Source organism: Phaenicophaeus curvirostris, chromosome 16 (genome assembly GCF_032191515.1).
Source record: "Phaenicophaeus curvirostris isolate KB17595 chromosome 16, BPBGC_Pcur_1.0, whole genome shotgun sequence".
In the NCBI taxonomy this organism is placed as follows: Eukaryota; Metazoa; Chordata; class Aves; order Cuculiformes; family Cuculidae; genus Phaenicophaeus; species Phaenicophaeus curvirostris.
This window is the reverse complement of record NC_091407.1, coordinates 7,900,664-7,919,228: the sequence shown is the minus strand read 5'-3', so window position 1 is coordinate 7,919,228 and position 18,565 is coordinate 7,900,664. Positions and strand designations below refer to the sequence as shown.

General features: G+C 45.7%; 1 protein-coding gene across 5 annotated transcripts in view; it reads left to right on the top strand.

Annotated features, from left to right (window-relative positions):
• The window catches only part of CACNA1H (calcium voltage-gated channel subunit alpha1 H), a 121,727-nt gene that overhangs the window by 93,530 nt on the left and 9,632 nt on the right, over positions 1 to 18,565 (top strand). For 2 of the 5 annotated variants that reach the window (XM_069869945.1, XM_069869943.1), the window contains exons 24-31: positions 1,675 to 1,826; positions 3,835 to 3,944; positions 5,023 to 5,156; positions 5,736 to 5,806; positions 12,735 to 12,813; positions 14,866 to 14,987; positions 15,470 to 15,808; positions 17,132 to 17,284. In XM_069869945.1, the coding sequence (XP_069726046.1) occupies positions 1,675 to 1,826; positions 3,835 to 3,944; positions 5,023 to 5,156; positions 5,736 to 5,806; positions 12,735 to 12,813; positions 14,866 to 14,987; positions 15,470 to 15,808; positions 17,132 to 17,284 (1,160 nt within the window). The remainder of the gene's footprint in view (positions 1 to 1,674; positions 1,827 to 3,834; positions 3,945 to 5,022; positions 5,157 to 5,735; positions 5,807 to 12,734; positions 12,814 to 14,865; positions 14,988 to 15,469; positions 15,809 to 17,131; positions 17,285 to 18,565) is intronic. The other 3 variants (XM_069869944.1, XM_069869947.1, XM_069869946.1) reach the window with 3 other exon arrangements.

Here is an 18,565-nt window from a genome sequence, read left to right as displayed (position 1 = left end):
TTTTTTTTAGACACATTGGAAACTCAGTAGCAAAGGCAGCCTGGCCAGTCCTAGTCCGAGATGACTGGTAGGACTAAGGCACATGAAAGCAAGAGAAAAATGATTCAAAACCAATTATGTTTGCTTTCATCTTATTTTTCCACACCCATTAGCAGAAAAAAATACGTCTAGGTGACCCCAGTCAGAAGGAAATGTTTTTCAAATACCTCCACTCCACTTTTAACTACCAGAAAAAAAAAATGTAGTTGAAAGGGAGCGACAGATTCAGTTTCCCTTTATCCAATTTACTTTAGGGTTGTGGACGCTAATCTCGCATCAGTTGCACTACCAGAAAAAAAACAAACAAACCCACATTTCAAGATTCGTTCCATATGAAAGATATTAGCAGGATGAGAGGAGTGAAAAAAGTATTTCAGGAGGTCACTGAGTACTTTTGAACCTGTTTCCCTCATTGTTAAGGTGAAGCCAACTCCTTTCTCCCAGCTCCTCATGCATTTGAAGCTGAATTTTCTGAACCATTTGCAAAAAGATCCCTCTATTAAGAACAGTCCTGCTGTGACCTGCTGTGACCTAGCACGTCTCTACCACCTGCAGAACCTACAGTAATGCTGACTTTGGCTTTAAGTATGCACTTTGAATATTTACATTGGAAAGTTTGGAAAGAATTCGATTCCATTCAAGTGCCCACAGCAATCTTGTGGTCACAGTCTCATTTAAGAGAGACGCACACAGTAAATAGAGCTCAGTCCCAAGGCGGTGTCCAAACGCTCTCCTTGGAACTTGCTCATGTGAGGATGTTTCCCTGTTTCAAAGAGAATAAAGGAGTCATGACCAGAGGCAGAGATATCAAATCCATGTGGTCATAGCCTGAATGGTTTTTTAGATGCAACCATGCCCTTGGTCTTATGTTTCCAGAGGAGCTTGTGCTGCCAGTCTTTGTCAAGACAAATGCTGAGCGCCCCCCTCCATCGCTGTTGATGCTATCCCGTGTGCTACTAACCCTCACGCATGTGTCCTACTTTGCCACAGACATCGCTATGTGTTCCTTAGGCCTTTCAAATACGCCAAAAGCCTTCTCTAACAGAAGCTTTTCTCAGGTTATGTTCTTCTCTGACTTACATGGAGCATGCCTGGCATCAGCAGGATTAGGAGAGAAGCATATTTGGACTGCCCATGGCAAGGGGGTTGGAACTAGATGATCGCTAAGGTCCCTTCCAAACCAAACTATTCTATGCTTCTATATCAGAGTGATGAGACCTGCCCTCAGCCCTTCCTCTAAACTGCAGCTGGGGCTTTCCTGGGTTTGAAGCTTTATTTTTTTCCATTCTGCTTCTTGCCCTTGCCCTTCGTGGTTTGCGACAGGAGTCCTATTAAGTGAAGGGGTTTTCCTGAGACAAAGCAGTAACCACAGAGCACATTTGGGACAAAAAAGGACCTGGTTGTCGAACCTGTAGAGGTCCCTTCTGCAGGCAGAAAGGGTTTGTCGCAACCTGATAACCCCACTACAGTTCTTGGAGGCATCACTGCTAGGTAGAATGACTTGCTGGAGTTGGTTCTCCCAAAGGCTTTGCCCTGCATGCATAAGACGTGACCCACAGGCCACGTTGTGGTGGCTGCCAACCATCCAGCAGGGCCTGCATCGATTGTGTTGCCTTTCTTTGTCTTTTTCTGCAGAAGCCCAGCGTAGGCCTTACTACGCTGACTATTCACCAGCACGGAAGTACATTCACACCCTCTGCACCAGCCACTACCTTGACCTGTTCATCACGTTCATCATCGGGGTCAATGTCATCACTATGTCGATGGAGCACTACAACCAGCCAAAGGTAAGAGCCTCCCGTCGATGTCTTGGCTGTGAAACACAGCAGAGTGGGGTGGCAGAGGACCCAAGGACCACCCTTGGGATGCCGTTGACCAGTGAGGTCTGCAGCCAGCCCTGCTTCCCTGGGACTATTCCCTGGTGTCTGAAAGCCTGAGCAAGCTCCAGACGCAGCAGTTGCAATCCATCTAACTCTAGGCCAGCTCTACCGTTCGGGAGGCACTTGCTTCAGCCAAAAGCTTGACTTCTCTCTTCTAGTGTAAAAAAACAGAGAACAAGGCTAATGGAGAGTGAACTAAACTTTTACTGGGAAAAGACGAATCCAAGTCTTTCATCTGATCTGAGCCATGACTGACCCTCAAATTCATAGAATCATAGAATAACCAGGTTGGAAGAGACCCACCGGATCATCGAGTCCAACCATTCCTATCAAAATTGTAAAATAGTCCAGGATTTTAGAATATTCCATTAACAAACACAAACATAATGTTAATGCTTGCAGAGCAACACTTTTTTTCCTCAATGAATTCAGCAGAAACCAACTCTAAAGCACAACTCTTCTTTTCTTTATGTGTCATCAAAATCCATCTTTCTGAAGAAAACCTTTGGCATAAAACACATAACCTGTCTGTTTGCTGCAAATATTAATCTTCCATTGCTTTACCATTCATGGAGCTCTAAGAACAGTGTTTACTTTTCTGATATTGCATGGTCTGCCAGGTAACCTGCAAATGCCTCCTGGAAGCCAAGCCAGAGGTGCACCAAGCCACAGGGTAACGCGTGTGTCTTTTACGCCAGCTGATTCTCTGCTGTTCTGTCCCTGTAATTCCTTTGCATAACAGCCTTTATTTCTCATGTAAATGTTATTTATTCAGATTAGATCTTATTTATACTTGTTTTATATTCATGTAAAACACAGTGGTGTAAATCTGAATGCAAACCGTCGCCAGTGATGCGAGAAGTCAGGCTCAGGCAGTGTGCTTCAGATCAAATAGGAAATTGTCTTTTAAGTTGCCATTTTATTTTAGGCACTGGAGGAAAAGTAGAGATGATTGTGCATTAGGAAATGCCAACATCTGAAAAATGTTCAGCTCTTGTTCCCAAAAATTCAATGCATGGCCTCCCACATGCTGGGGTCAGCAAAGCAATCATCACACAAATGTGATGAGGAGAGTTTTCCTGAGGCTCCCTCTGTCAATGAAGCAGATGTTGCTTTGCAGACCCCTCTATCGTATTTTATTTCCAGTTGTGTCTGGTTTGATGTTCACTGTTGTCTTTTTCATATTGTAAGAGACCTATACTGCACTTAACTAAATTCCCCTTCCCTCCCTCCTCTCCCCAAATCCCTGCCCAACCAAAGAGCTGTTTCATTCCACAACTATCTATTTTAAGGTCCCAGCAAGATTCTTCTGCTATTTTGGCCTACAGTCCCAATGAAATCCGTTATAAACACTCATCATCTTAAAGTATAAACACTGCAGATTCCTGACTTCCGAGAGCAGCTCTATAGAGAGTGTGAACATTGCACCAAATATGGACATACTTTGCCCTGCTCTAGAGATGTAACATTTTTCAAGAAGGCAAGATTTAATCCATCTCCAGCATGATTCATTTTTCAGAGTGTTTTAAGCAAAGCTATTGTCTTAAGGATTGCCATGCTGGACTAAATAAATGATCCTTCAAGTCTTTTATTCTACCCAAGGCTAGGCAATTCAGAAAAAGTAAACTTTATTAGAGGGGAAAGGGTCAAAATTCTCTCTGACCCAGACTGAACAATTTGTGCACTGATGTTGGAGGATTGATAGCTCTTGATGTTTTTAGCACAACTAGTATTGGTGCTTATGAGGTTTCTGTTTTCATCCTTTATTTGAGTTTTGATGTGTGATTTAATGCAGTTTTATAATTGAGTACTGCAACCTATTAGGACATCTCTGGGCCTCTACTACCCTTGTCCCTCTGCAGGGACTTTAGGAAAGGACAGTTTGGGCTGGTCTAACCAATGTCTCTCTTTTCAGTCCCTGGATGAAGCCCTCAAGTACTGCAACTATGTGTTCACCATAGTTTTTGTGTTCGAAGCAGTTCTGAAGTTGGTGGCATTTGGTTTTCGAAGGTTCTTCAAGGACAGGTAAGGGTATTTTAAACTCCTGTGCATCTAGGATAGAGCTATATTGACCCAGCTTCAAAAGCCAGATGCTGGGTAAATGTAGCGTTCCTATGATTGTACTACATGCTGTGTGCAAAGAAGAGCAAAGGGCTGTCTCTCCATGGGTGCAAAATTTATGGTGTAGGAACTAAAAGTTCCAAGAATTGCTGGTATTGCTTTGCAGAAGAAATTCAGGGAGTCTTTTAAAATTCTAGATGCATTCTTTCCCCCAGTGTCTGCCTCTCAACCATCTCAGAGATTAGAAACAACCTGTTTACATCCATCCAGTCCTCAAAAGAGTAGACCTGGCAACTTAAGGTGACTGGGTCCCTCAGAACAAGTCTCCTTTGCAGTCCAAACCAGTCTTTGGTAAACTGCTGGCTTTGTAAAGCCTTTGGCAAAGAGAAAAGTAGTTGTATTCAGCCCTAATGCCTTCAGATCCCAGCTGTAGAGACCTTATTCTGCCTCACATTTAGCCAGAAGCAAATGTGGATGAAAGCACATTGTGGTCTGAAGACTTGCTGGGGAGCAGGGTAAGACTGGATGCTTCCACAAGATCAGCTTGTTTGCTTCATTTATCCTGATCGAGTGGTTGAAATCTACTGTCCGCAATATTACTTGTGAGAGAAAGACACTCAGTTCCTACACACCTTACTGTCTTTTTAGTGGTGCTGTTAAGCTATAAGGTAGCGAAGATACTCAGGTGGAGTAATTCAAGAGACATACCATGGGGGCAGCTATATTGCATCGCATCAAAGGTCCTTCTAGCCTAGTATCTTGTCCCTGAGAGTGGCTCTAAGTGGACAGCAGGGGGATGATGGGGATTGGGAAGCAGGCAGGACGTTTTCCAGTCACAGCCTTACAGCAGGTTGTGGCTCAGCCGCTGTCTGTGTCCACTGCAGTGAGTTAATTTGGTACCACGCAGAAGAGTGTGAGCCCAGATACGAGAGAGGAGAGGCATTTTGAGGTTTTGTTATGCTTGTTATTAATGATAATTGTCTACTCTTGGATGTTTGTCCATGTATGATTACTTTTCTTTTGTCCTTCCTCTCTTTGTTAGGTGGAATCAGCTGGATTTGGCCATAGTTCTCTTATCAATAGTGGGAATCACACTGGAGGAAATCGAGATGAATGCTGCACTGCCCATCAATCCCACAATAATACGCATCATGCGGGTGTTGAGAATAGCAAGAGGTACGGCCTGCTCTGTAGGTCTCCTAATCCCTCCAGACGTGTCAGCAAATGGTTTGACCATTTGTTTTTCTAGTCCTGCTGTTTCAGTTCAACTTGAGAACAGCCAGGCAATGCCCTGCAAAACGTCGGTTCAGAGACAAGCTAGGTGGGGTTTCATGGGTATCCCCAGCAGCTCCTTAGATTGGTCTGTAATTCAGTCCTGGGGTCACAGACCTTTTACATTGATACCTGACAAGAGTGGGAGGTGGTGGAGAAGGGAGGATCAGAGCTTGAGATGATGTTGTTCACTGAGGAAGCATCTCCCCACCACTCTCCCGTTTTCCCTGCTAGGGCACACTGGAGTTCTGGCTTTTGATCTATTTTACTAATGTCCTTAACATCAATTGGTGTGAAAGTAGTTCAGGGTATTTGGACGTTCTGTGGGCCTCGCCAGGACACAGAGAGCTTGCCACCATCTGTATTAATAGATGCAAGAGAGATGTAGACCCCACCCTACAAGACCTAAATCTAGATTTCATTTATGGCTTTTGTTTGAAATAATTCCCAGCCCTGATGACCAGGATTTGATTCTCATTGTAGTGCTGAAACTGCTCAAAATGGCCACTGGGATGCGAGCTCTCCTGGACACAGTGGTACAAGCGCTTCCCCAGGTAAGTCCCCTGAATTCATCCATGCTGAGTTTGTTCCCTTTGGTGGACTGTGCCTTTTGGGCCTGGGGACAGCTCTGGGCTACCCTGTTTGGTGGCCACTAGAAGCTGCCTGGAGAGGACAGTGGCTTTCTCTCCTGCCACCTTGTTAGCAGAGTTTTGCATGGCGTATCCTGCTCACATAGCGTGTGTTAGACGGGAAAGCCAGAATGATGGAAAAAGAGTTAACAGAGAGGTGATTGCTGTAGGCAGAGCTCTTATAAAACACAGATTTCGCTGGCAAGTTCAGGAAACACAAGGATAGACAGAGAAGGCTGCTGGTGAAAGCATTGGAAGTAGACAGCTTCCAGCTCAGCAGTTTTCTTTGTGAGACAGGAGCTATCATGTTTATTGACACCTATTGACAGAGGAGCTGCAGACCTTAAAAGGCAAACAGGGGAGATGTTTCTGTTTAAAGCTTTAAGTGGGGTCTCAAAGAGGAACAATGATGCTGCCAGTCTTAATGATACTTGGTAGGATCCTTCAAGTGTTCAGTTCCTGGGACCAATTTTTATGAATTCATTTATTTGAAAAAAGAAGGAAAGAAACTTTTTGCTAACTAGCACTCCTCCCCAAAAAGGATTTAAAGCACACCAGAAGAATTCCAAGAAATTTAGGATTCCTTTGTTTTTAAAATCTTATGCTATTTAAGCTGTGTTCTGCTAGTTTGTGGGTTTGATGGTCTGCGTCTTAATCTTTCAGTCTTTATAGTCAGCTCAGCTGCATACACATTCCCATTTCACATATCACCAGGACCCTGTGTCCCACCAGATGGTACTGGAACCATTTACTGCCGTGCTTACCCAGACATGAGTACCCATATGAGGTGCCAAGCTGTCAAGAATGAGACAGAGGAATTCTGCAGCCTTCTTCTCTGAGCTGGCAATTCAGAAGCACTTTTAGGATGCACAAGCACAGTCACACAACTCCTTAGTTTTCAACCCTTCCAAAACATCCCACAGCTGTGTCACTGGAAGGAGCTTTCTGAGCGAGCCCGCTCCATTCCGTGTAAAAGGCGGGGGAGTGTGTCCTGGGATAGACTGGGAGAGTCACACCTCCTTCTCTCAGCCCCAGCCCCATATGCTCAGGGAGATGGCAGCATATCATGGTGGGCAGCCACCTCTTAATCACAGAATCACAGAATGGTTTGGGTTGGAAGGGACCTTAAAGATTATCCAGTTCCAGCCCCCTGCCATGGGCAGGGACACCTCCCACTGATCAGGTTGCTCAAAGCCTCATCCATACCTGGCTTAGAACACTGCCAGGGATGGGGCAGCCATCCAATTCCTGATCCACCAAGTGGTCCATCCGTCAAATCCATGTCTCTCCAACTTAGAGACAAGGATGTCATGCAGGACAGTGCCCAATGCTTTATACGAGTCCAGCTTCAGCTGTCTGCAGAGGGACCACATCCCAAAAGCAGGATGATGGCACTGTGGATTGGCCAAAAGCAGACATCATGTAGACATCTCTTCCAGAGTATGAGAGGCCATGTGAGGATTGGTAGAGCTGGTACGTGTAATTACCCAAAAATACCCCTATGAGTTAGTTGCTAAGTACAAAGAAGCCCATGATCTATTCAAAATTAACTGGAAAACAAGGCAAATTTCTTTTTCTTGGAAAGACCCACTTGCTTTTCCTCACTACCATAAAGATGTTTCTAATCTGAGACATTTACTCTTTGGTATTCAAATTTTCAGTGAAGGATTTTGGCTGAGACTAAAGCATAGTATTTACCATCCTAACCCCTGTTCTGGCATTTCAAGAAAGCATTTGATTTGTGTCTATTTTTTTTTTTATTTCAATAGCATTGTGATTACAGAGCATGTTTTGTCTCTCTCCTCCTCCTCTCTCCTCCCCAAACAATAGGATGGCTGCAGGCCAGGCTTTTTGTCTCCTTGGGGTGTTTTTGCAGTTTACATTCAAACCAAAGTCTCTTCTAAAGGGGAATCCCCAGGGATATTCCAAGCAGATCTTGGGCAGATAAAAATGCCATTTTGTCCTCCAGTGAAATGTAGCAAATGAGAAGGGAAATTTGGGGAGACCTCGCCAACAATAACCACTCTTCATAAAGCTACAGCTTTCCTTTCAAAGGCAGGGGAAGAGTTCCTACCCCAATTAATTTAGCAGCCTGAAACCACAGCTGAAAAATCCTCATTGAATGTGTCTGCTAAGTGACAAGAAAAATTCATTTGATGCTTATTCATTAGGGTTTAGGGGAAAATTCTATGTCTGGTGTATGTAGAATGTCCATTTATGGGCTTGGCATGACAAGATATTATCATTGCACACTCTTTTTCTCTTTTCTGAGTAGTTTTCATCAGCTTCCTGTTTGCTTTTATTCAGCATCATAGAATCATAGAATCATAGAATAACCAGGTTGGAAGAGACCCACCGGATCATTGAGTCCAACCATTCCTATCAAACACTAAACCATGTCCCTCAGCACCTCGTCCACCCGTGCCTTAAACCCCTCCAGAGAAGGTGAATCAACCCCCTCCCTGGGCAGCCTGTTCCAGTGCCCAATGACCCTTTCTGTGAAAAATTTTTTCCTAATGTCCAGCCTAAACCTTCCCTGTTGGAGCTTGAGGCCATTCCCTCTTGTCCTGTCCCCTGTTACTTGGGAGAAGAGGCCAGCTCCCTCCTCTCTACAACCTCCTTTCAGGTAGTTGTAGAGAGCAATGATACAGCTTGAGTAGCACTTGGAGATCCAGCTATCCTCAGACTTAGGGAAATGTTAGCATTTTGATCCAAGACTGAAGCTGTCATGGTACAGGTGTATTCTCCTCTTCTGGAACTTCAGACTGACCTTGAGCTGCTGTTTTCTGTGCACGAAGGCTTCCTACCCTACTGCGTCCTCCTTGTATGGTAACCTCGTGTCTATGAGTGCAAAGACCTTCTCCTCCACCACATCTCTAAGAACATGATGGAGTAGAGGAGAACAAATGAGGAGAGGCAAGAGAGACAGAATGCTCAGGGAATTATCTCAATATGGCACCTTCATTGCCCACCACCTCTATTCCCTCTAATTCCCAACAGATTTTTGGGTTGATGTGAATCCATCACCACATCCCTGCCGCAGGCCATCTGTTCCAGTGCAGCGCTGGCTCTTTTACCCCCTAGCGTGCAGTCTTGAGGCAGTATCTCCTTTTCAAAGAGGAATCCAAGCTTTCCAATTTCACAGCTTGTTGACCTAGAGCTTGAACTAGCAGTGGGGCAGGGTCACCTAGAAAGACGCTGCCAGCCTTGGCTCTGACCATGTACCCTCCTGGCAAACCCTTTGGGAGAACAAACTAAATCTGTCATGAACTTTAAAGGATAAAGTCCTAAAATCAGCTACACTGGTATTTCAGCTACCTGAAATAGATCCAATTGCTTTAAACTGACCAGCTAAAAAGAGCTGGGCCGCATCACTCTCTACTGAACTTGTTCAAGTCTGTTAAAAGCCATTTCATCTTATTTTGACAACACAAAGTATTAGGGAATCTAGCATCCCCTATTGATGAAATGTATCCTTCCAGTAGGTGTTTTTACTCTTTCTGCTGAAAAAGTCTGATGCTTTTAGTCTGAATTGGCCAAGTTTGATTTTTTTTTTGTTGGATGCAATTTCACTTGTTTTCTTTTAGATCTGCTCCTTTTTGGAGCAATAAGAGATAAACTAATCTCTTGTGGTCTGGCAAGCAGAAGAACATCAAATTCCTTTAATGTCTCTATATGAAGCAGGTTTTCAAGACCTGTTTTAAGTGTTTATGAGCTCTGGCCCCATTAAGGCTCTATAATGATTAATACCACACACATACTTGAGCTGAATATGCCCTTGCTTATACATCTGATGGCTACATCAGTTTTGTAAGCAATGTCTGCTCTGTAAGGCTCCTCTTTCATGGAAATCCTTTAGTTCTTTTCACATCCCCTGCTTTCCAAAGTGCAGCTCACCCTCTCTGTAGCATCGTCTGCACTTCATTCTCAGATTTGTAATTTGCTTTTGGCTGGAGTGAAGTGCTCACTGTGTAAATGAATCCACCAGACTGAGCAGCCCAGCACAGCCTGCACAGCACTTCTAGTATCGATTGCTAGTGAGAAAACCTGCAGTCAATGCTGCCGGTGCTCTTCCCGATGGAGGAGAAAAAGTGGAATCCAGTCCAGTTGCCATCCTGGCACTGTGGGTCCAACAACAGCGAAATGGGGAACTTTCCTATCAAAAGATCTGGGTTCTTTTTCCTTCTTCTTTCTCACTGCTCTGTGGATGGCACATTAATTAAATGCAGAGCAGTACAGCATGCCACCTCTTTGTCTTCAAAGCTTGGAACTCACCCCAGATAGACTCTGTGCCAAGAAAAGAAGTGAAGAACTCCTCCTTCTATCAATGCCCTGAAGGACAGAGGCTGTAGTTTGCTCCTCTCCAGGAGTTTAACTCTTTGTGGTGCTGTAATTCCTATGCTTATCCCAACTTCAGCTCTGGATATCATAGAACCTGGAATCATTTGTTTGGAAAAGGTGTTTGAGAGTCCAACCATACCTGTCCACTACTAAACCGGATTCCTGAGCACTTCATCTACTTGTCTCTTAAACACCTCCAGGGATGGGGACTCACAACCACTTCCCTGGGCAGTGGTGCCAGTGCCTGAGAACCCTCTCAGTGAAGAAATTTTCCTGATGTCTTTGACTTGCTGCTATAGTCCATATATCTCCAATATCTCTTTCATACAGCCATGTTTCCCCGGCAATCAGACACTCAGTCACTTCCCAAGAGATCCTATGCATCTGCTGAGCTTTGGAGCTGCCCTTGTGTCTGCTCTCAGCCAAGGGCAAATGCAACCTCAGACACCACATGAGAAAATGTGCCTCTGTTCACATTTTTAGTGTGCCAGTGGCTGGGATGCCCTGAGCCTGTACAGCAACCCCATGAGTGTAAACTGGTCTTTGAAGGACTAGTTATGAGGCACGGTTTAGTAATTAGTCACAGTCTTAAATACAGAGTCTTTTACAAATGCATATTAGATGATAGGCAAATTGTTTGTGAGCAAATGTCAGCTCATAACATGCTTTGCGTGTTGAGAGATATAATAGTTTTGACTGATAACCTGGTAATAACTTTGATGTTAGTCTAAATTCTTGGGAATCTCATCAGCACCAGAAGTTTGCGGGCTGATTTATTAGGCTTTAAAATAGCAGTAAAATATTCAGCTTACAGGCTGCTTTGAAAAAATTCCAAGACCCTCTTCTACGGTGCTACATCGGGCTTTAATTTACACTCAACCTAGAAAACTTGTTTATCACTTTTATTTTCCTTGTCTTTAATTATTTGCTCGTTTGCCTCCCCAGCAGCGTGTGTGTGCATTTGCATGTGTGCCTGTTCTCCTGTGTTTTCTAATTTGCAGTCATTTTGCAGGCTGCCTTCTAATGCCTCACAGACCGCCAGTGGTCCAGCAGACATGAGTTAGGAGGACAGTACAGGCAGATGAAATAATCCAGACCAGCCATCCACATCACTGTGTATTATCTCTATTATTCCCTGGAGCATGGTAATAACGTTAGAGGAATTGCAGTGCTCTATGTGTAGCAGCCGCTTTAGGCTTCGTAGAAATTACAGTCTCTGCTGGGTGATGTGGCTATTCCAATTTCTTTAATGAAAAAAAAAGCCACCCTTCTTCATAAGTGATAGCTGTGTTAATTTTTTGATAACAGGTATCGTACTGATAATCTTCCTAATGAAATTAAGCAGCATAGTCAAAATACCTAGCAGCCCTCTGGCTGGGCTACCTCGGAGAACAAAGCGCTCTCAAACTGTAGAGTTCACTAGAACAGACCATGGAGGTCCTGAGTCCCTCAGCCTGGCTGCCTGGATCACCACCTAGCTCGTTTGGATATAGAAATAAAATGATGCTTGTGACACCGTGTCTAATCAGAAATCTCGATTGCTCATTCTCAGTTACAAGGGGTAGACACAGGGCATTTCAAAGTGGCAGGGAAGGTAAATGTGACCAGAGTTTGTTGCAGTGGTTGGCTGGTCAGGTTACTCCACCCTTCCCATTCTCTGCTTGAATCACAGGAAAGCTGCTCTTTGAGATGTTTCAAAGGCTTCGACCCTGTGTAGTGATTGACTCTAGTGCGGATATCTGTGATGCCATTGTTATTAAGACCCTTTGTGTTCACTTTAGCGTCATTGCATTTCCATTACCACCCCTCCAGCCACCTTGAATGCACGGTTACACCTAATAGCACACCACGCAGTGTTTGAACTGCAAGGTGCCTGTGTTTAAGTGTTGGTATATGGAATAAGGCTTTGCTTTTGAGACACTGAAAACTAAAATTCAGGCAGTTGTTGATGAAAAATATCTGTAAAGTGGTATGGTGGGGAGAGCTTTACATCTTACTGGAGCATATGTTCCTTTTTTGAAAGCCCTCTGAGCCAGGAAAACCTTTGAAAGCCAGGCAATATCTCTTGTGGCTGGAGAAGTGTTTTGTGAATGTCACTGCCTTGAAACTCTCAGCCTTCATGCTCAAACCTGAACAGAAAGAAAAGCCTCTTAAAACCCAAACCGGAGCACCAGGTCACTTAAACTGCCAGGGCACAGACCTAAGTGCCACTGGGGCTCCGAGCTGGCCAAGTTACAAATGAATTCCGGGTAAGTGGAAGGGTAATAAGAGAGGCACCAGCCACAGAGAGTGCTTTGCACGTGTGAGCATCTGCTCCTTCCCCTACATGGGAGACTTCTCTGGGTCTGTTAAAGCAGAACCATGAAAGGGGACCAGGGTGTTAGAAGCCAGGGGAGATGATGATTAGCCTCTGGCCACCAGTCCCTCTTTTGCTTGTGTTTAAAATGTGATGGAGCAATTTAATTCTTGACCTCAACTTGCCTGACCCTTGTTCTGCTTTCTCCTTGTGTAGGTAGGGAACCTTGGCCTTCTTTTTATGCTCCTGTTTTTTATCTATGCTGCCCTGGGAGTGGAACTGTTTGGCAAGCTTGGTGAGTAATGTGCCTGACACAATTTATTTCATCCAGTTGATGTTTATTTGGTATCTAGCTGTTTCCTTTCTTCTCTCTCTCATTCTCGGGCCTTCCTTAGTTTCACAGCTCACGGTCTGAAGATTAAGGTTTTCTCTTGATCTCAGGGTCACAGGTGACACATGAGGATGTAATACAGAACCTGTCTAACATGCACACACACACGCTTAGAGGTTTGTCCAACACCACCCTTGGCTGTAGAGGAACTATTTACTGTTTAAATATAGTTGTCCAGCATGGATATGTTCACAAAGATGGACATTTGCTACTTAAGACATAACACGAGTCTGCGAAGCTGGATGGTAGTCAGATTCATGCTGGAGAGGTGCCACTATAAACACATCCTTCCTCGGAGCTTCCACCACACTCCATTAGTTTTCTGCACTTGGCTGACATTGCTTTTCCAGCTGCCCAAGACTTGTCTGTCTGTTGTTCTTCTCAGCATCACCTTCCCCTTTCTGCATAAATCAGGAGGTATCCACTGGTTCCTGATTGTCCAGCATCATTTATTCTTCTGGCTTAAGGATGCTGCATAGCTGATGATGAATGCGTCCTCCACTAAAAACAAAATCAGGTGGAGTCAGAGAGAAAACACTCCAGCCTTACCTTGCCCAGTTTAGCCAGGCCAAGGGCGTTGTTGCCTTTAAATGTGCTGTTCAAAGCAGACGTGTTTGCCTTCTCAGTGTTTGTATCCCAGCAAGGGCTCCAAGAGCATCAGAAGGACCCTTCCTCCACAGTGATTTTATGGCTGTCATTAATCACCGTTACGAGTCCAGCCCCCTGCTGGGATTACAAATGTTTGAAAGCAGAATATTTCTTTCAACCAAAGACAGCTTATTTTTCAGTCTTCTACAAATTCTGGAAAGGTGTGAAATATCTGGGCTTTATGCTATGTGTCTAGATGTATAGGTACGTATTTCTTCAGCCACAAGGGTGAAAAATGTCTTATTCACACAGAAACCTTTTGCTGCTCTGAATCCTTTTTGTGTTGCGCACACCCCCTGCCACTGGCAGCCCCAGGTAACCACAGCCCCTGAGAAGAGACTGGGAAAACCTCGATCTCCTCTGGGGCAAACTCCAGGCAGGCAGCACACACCACTTCCCAGCCTGATTTAACTGGGAAATGCTTTTACTTCTCTTTCCCAATCCTTGCTGCTCCACGTCAGCCACAAGAACCATCAGCGTTCAGTCCCCCAAGACTGGTCGTTTATGGGGTTTTTGGTTTGCCTTTTTTGGTTTTCCTTCCTATTTACCTCTAAAATAAATACCCAGCAGTGAAATGCCCGAGCGAGAGATGTTGCTGCCTGTCCTAATGAATATTTAATGAGCCTGTGTTTATTGGAAGAGGGATCGTTCATACATTCCATGTACATTCATTAGTGTATTAATTCTCAGGGGGTGAAATGTCAAATTGCTCCACTTTATCTCAGTGAAATATCCTTCATGGTAGATGTACCCTGTAAAAAATAATCAAGGTAGGACATAATCAAGAGAATGACAAAGGATAGTGTAGAACAGTATTTGTTGAGGAAGCCCAGCAAGTCTGCTTGTTTCCCACCTCCTTTTAGCTCTTTTTGTGTTGGCTCTGCCTGTTGGAGTAAAGTCAAGAGAATCACAGAAATGTTGGTGGAACAGACCTCTGGAGGCCCCCACCCAGCCTCCCGCTTGAAGCTCCATCACCAGCTCAGAGCAGCTGTGGCTTTGTCTATCCAAATCATGAAAACTTCCAACAAAATCCTCTCTGGTGACCTGTCCCAAGGCTGTTGGGCGCTCCAGATGAAAGCAACTTTCCTAATGTCCAACCTGGACCTCTTAAGCCACAGTATGTTTCCCTCTATCGCAGCCTCCACTGAGAAGAGTTTGGCTGCATGATCTCTGCAGCCCCCTGTGAGATGTGATGCCATCTATCAGTGTGACAGAACTCAAGGCCTCACCGCCTGGTCTGGGGGATGTTCTCAACAAGCACTGGCAAACGTGGCTTTGCTGATGTGGTTCTGCTTCTCTCTCCTGCAGACTGCAGTGATGAAAATCCTTGTGAAGGCCTGAGCCGGCACGCAACTTTCACCAACTTCGGGATGGCCTTTCTCACCCTCTTCAGAGTGTCAACAGGGGACAACTGGAATGGTATCATGAAGGTATGTGCAGTCTCTATTTGTGTATTTCTTTCTCTCCGTAGATATATAGATACAAATTTCAAGTACCCCTTTTGTGAAAACAAAAAAAAAGATTTCCTTTTAAAACATGAAAATTAAACTTTCCCATTTAAAAGCCGAGTGTCAAGGGATAATTTGTCCTAAGTCTCGCCCAACCTGAAAATTCATTCTTTTTAACATAAACATAATACTTAAAGAAAACTGTGCCAGTTCTTGTGGCTGAGAGGAGTAACCGTGTGCTCTGTGCCTTTGGCACGTAACACAATCCTCCTCTTTGTAGCCGATGTAATTCATGATGTCGATGTTTTCTTTTATCTTTTTGCTGTACCTTCAAGCTGACATGTCTGGGATGTGTAATTATATGCTTTTCAGTCCTCAGCAGGTTATCTTTCATGTTTCTGTATTTGGAGCCCAAGCAGAGTCCCGGCCCTTATTAATCTCTCACCGCTCCCTCTCCGCTGCAGGACACTCTCCGGGAATGCACTCGGGAGGACAAGCACTGTCTCAGTTACCTGCCTGTTATCTCTCCTGTCTACTTTGTCACCTTCGTCCTCATCGCACAGTTCGTCCTGGTCAACGTAGTGGTGGCAGTATTGATGAAACACTTGGAGGAGAGCAACAAGGAGGCCAAGGAGGATGCCGAGATGGATGCTGAGATTGAGTTGGAGATGTCCAGAGGAGCAACCACCCCAGCCATCAGTGGGAGCCGGGGAGGTGCAGTGGCTCCAGAGAGCCGGGCACCCTACAGAAGTCAGGAGACGCTGAAGTCGGAGCCAGCGGTGCAGGTGAAGCGCCAAGCCCTGGTAACGGTTCACACAAAGCATCTGCTGCTCTTGTGCTCAGGGGAGGGGAGGGTTCTCACCAGTCGCTGCTGTCTGATCATCAGGCAGTCCGATCCCGAGGGACACAGAGCCAAAGAGGCAGGAGACAAGGCAGCGTGGGAGGGAGGCAGCTTTCCCGGGTTCCCCTACGGCAGAGCTGTCACTGCCACCTCCGCATTTTGAGTCATCTCAGGAGGGCTCCCTGAGGTGGAAGGCTGCTTGAAACGCGTCCTCCAGGACTAACCCTGCCCTGACCTTGTTCTGGGGGAGGGTTGAAAGTCCGTCATCTGCCATTTCCAGTTCATTCAGAGGTTGTGAAGTTTAAGTTCAGAAGCTAACAGCCACAGGTCCCTGTCCTGTTCTCCCCACCAGTCCTTGTCATTTTAACGTGGTCAGCAGCACCAGGGAGCAATCTCGTAAAGCCCTGAGAATGCTGGCGCTGTCACCCCTGCAGCAAAGGATGGCATAGATTCCCTTCATGCAGACAAAGAAATAACACTCGGGTTCTTCCTAATCCCAGTCTGGGATTTCCAAAGGAGCCTCAAGCACATCGTAGTACACAGCTCAGGGGGGCATGTCTAGCACTGCTGTAAGACGGAGCTTCCCTCTGCCTCCTGCGCTGCGTAGGGCAGGGCAGACTTGGACCCTGGGAATTGTCAAAGCAAGAAGCCAGAGGTCCCTGGGTTGATTTTTTAGACACCGCCTGCTCTCTGATTTCTATTAGTCCTCTAGAAAAATAGGGCAATCAGAAGTCAGGGGAGGGAAGAAGGGGCATGAGATAATTGTCTCATCCCATTTCAGTAGTGTATGATTAAGAGTGAATACCAAATTGCTTTGTCACTGTGATGGCAAATAAATCTACACAAAATCAATGGGGGATTTTAGATTAAATTACATGAAATTAGATTTTTTGTAAAATCTACCAGACTCTATTAAGTCAAGTAAAAGAAATGGAGTTACGCAGCAATGGGGAATTCTCTATTTAAATGTAGTTTCTAATAGACATTTCTGCAGAAAAATGCACCATCGTGGATGGCTGGCGGCTCCCAGCCACCTGCACTGAAGAGTGGACATACGTGAGCTCTGTAGGATTAATCCTGCCTCTGATGGTGCCATGGACACCCTGGAAGGCATTGCAAGATGCTCCGTATTTTCTTGCCATTTGTGTCAGGTTTTGCAGCCTATATTTCCTTTTCCTGCTCTGGATGAATGGGGCAACTAGGAAATGCCACGGGACAAACATGTTCAGGCGTTAAGACCCAGCCTTGCTCTGCTACTGATGCTTTTTATCTCCCCGATTTGAAGGAGGCGCTGAGCTGTGAGAATGTGTCTTTAGCCATCCCAGACTCAGACACGCTGGAGGGGGCAGAGACTCCCATGATGGAAATCCCGTCCTTCTGCTCTGTTTCCCACCATGTCCTGACACCTTCCCACAAAACCCCAGGCCACGAGGCTGAGGTGAATGACGCCGCGCCGTTGCTTCTGCGTTGTGGCATTGTGCTTTGGTGCTGTGTAGCTAGCGGTGGTGTCTGAACTGTCCTAAACCTGTTGCTTCACAGCCACAACAGCCGTTTCCATCCTCTGTCCTTCGTACTTTGCGTGCGCAGGGGCTGGGCAAAGACCGTGTCCCAGCTGACTCTGCCAGCAGCCTTGTGTGGGGGACAAACGAAATACTCCTTTTAGCTAAAACAAGTCTTATATTTGCTGTGTGGTGTGATGTGTGAGCAGTTTGTCTTCGAAGAGCTGGAGGCAGGCAGAGCCTTTTGTGGAGAAAATACAATCCAGTTTGATTTTCTTGCTGTCTGTGATACAGTATTGAGGAAACAAAGGGATAAGTAGATCAACACATCAGGCTTTCAGCAAGCACTGAAGCTGTGGATTCAGGAGATGCTCTAGGGAGATCACCCAGCAGACCAGAAGTGCTGCAGCCCCCTCTGCTCAGTCCCTCCCCACAGCACCATGAACCAGTCCCCAGGTCGTATCACGTAAGGACGTTGTACGGTGTGTCCTGCCCTCATAGTGAAGGAGCTCCAGGTGTCCTCCTGTGGGCATCATGCGAGCCACGGTCAGTGATGAGGATGCACATGCTGCAATGGGGAGCACGTGCTGTCATCACAGAACTGGCAGTGACTGCTCAGAATTAATTTGCTTTAGATTGGGCCATTCTCCCCTCTATCATGACTGTCAGGGCACCTTCTAGTGGCAAGTATCTCGCAGCATCTGCAGATTCTGGGCTCAGATTAAGCTCTTCATGACCAAGCGGTTTTCCCCATGCAAGATGAGTGGTATGAAGGTGTAACCCTTAAGAAGTCCGCTTCTTAGCTCTGCAGGGTGCCTATTAGCTGTGGAAGCTGCAGGGAACAGGAGGACACAGGGAGGGCACCTTTCAGGGACAGGCAAAATTTGATTCTTTGTAAACGCAATTGCATGGGGTTCTGGCTTTCTGCTGACAGAGATGAGGGTTTGTTACCTCCTTGGGGACCATCAGCACCCCGGATGCCACCAGAGTTGGCTGTGCAGGGGCACCAGCGTTAGCAGGGAGTTGTGTCCTGCTCTTTTTCTGCCTCTGCCTTCCCCACCGCAGAGGCTGCGGGAAATGGCTAAGCTCGCTCACAGTGCTGGGAACACACGCCTTCAGAGCGGGATCGGGAGGAGCCCTTCCTCTGGGAGCTTTGCCCACAGTTTTTTGCAGGCTCTTGGCTCCGGGCCTCGGAGAAGTTCATGTTCCCTCTTCCAGAG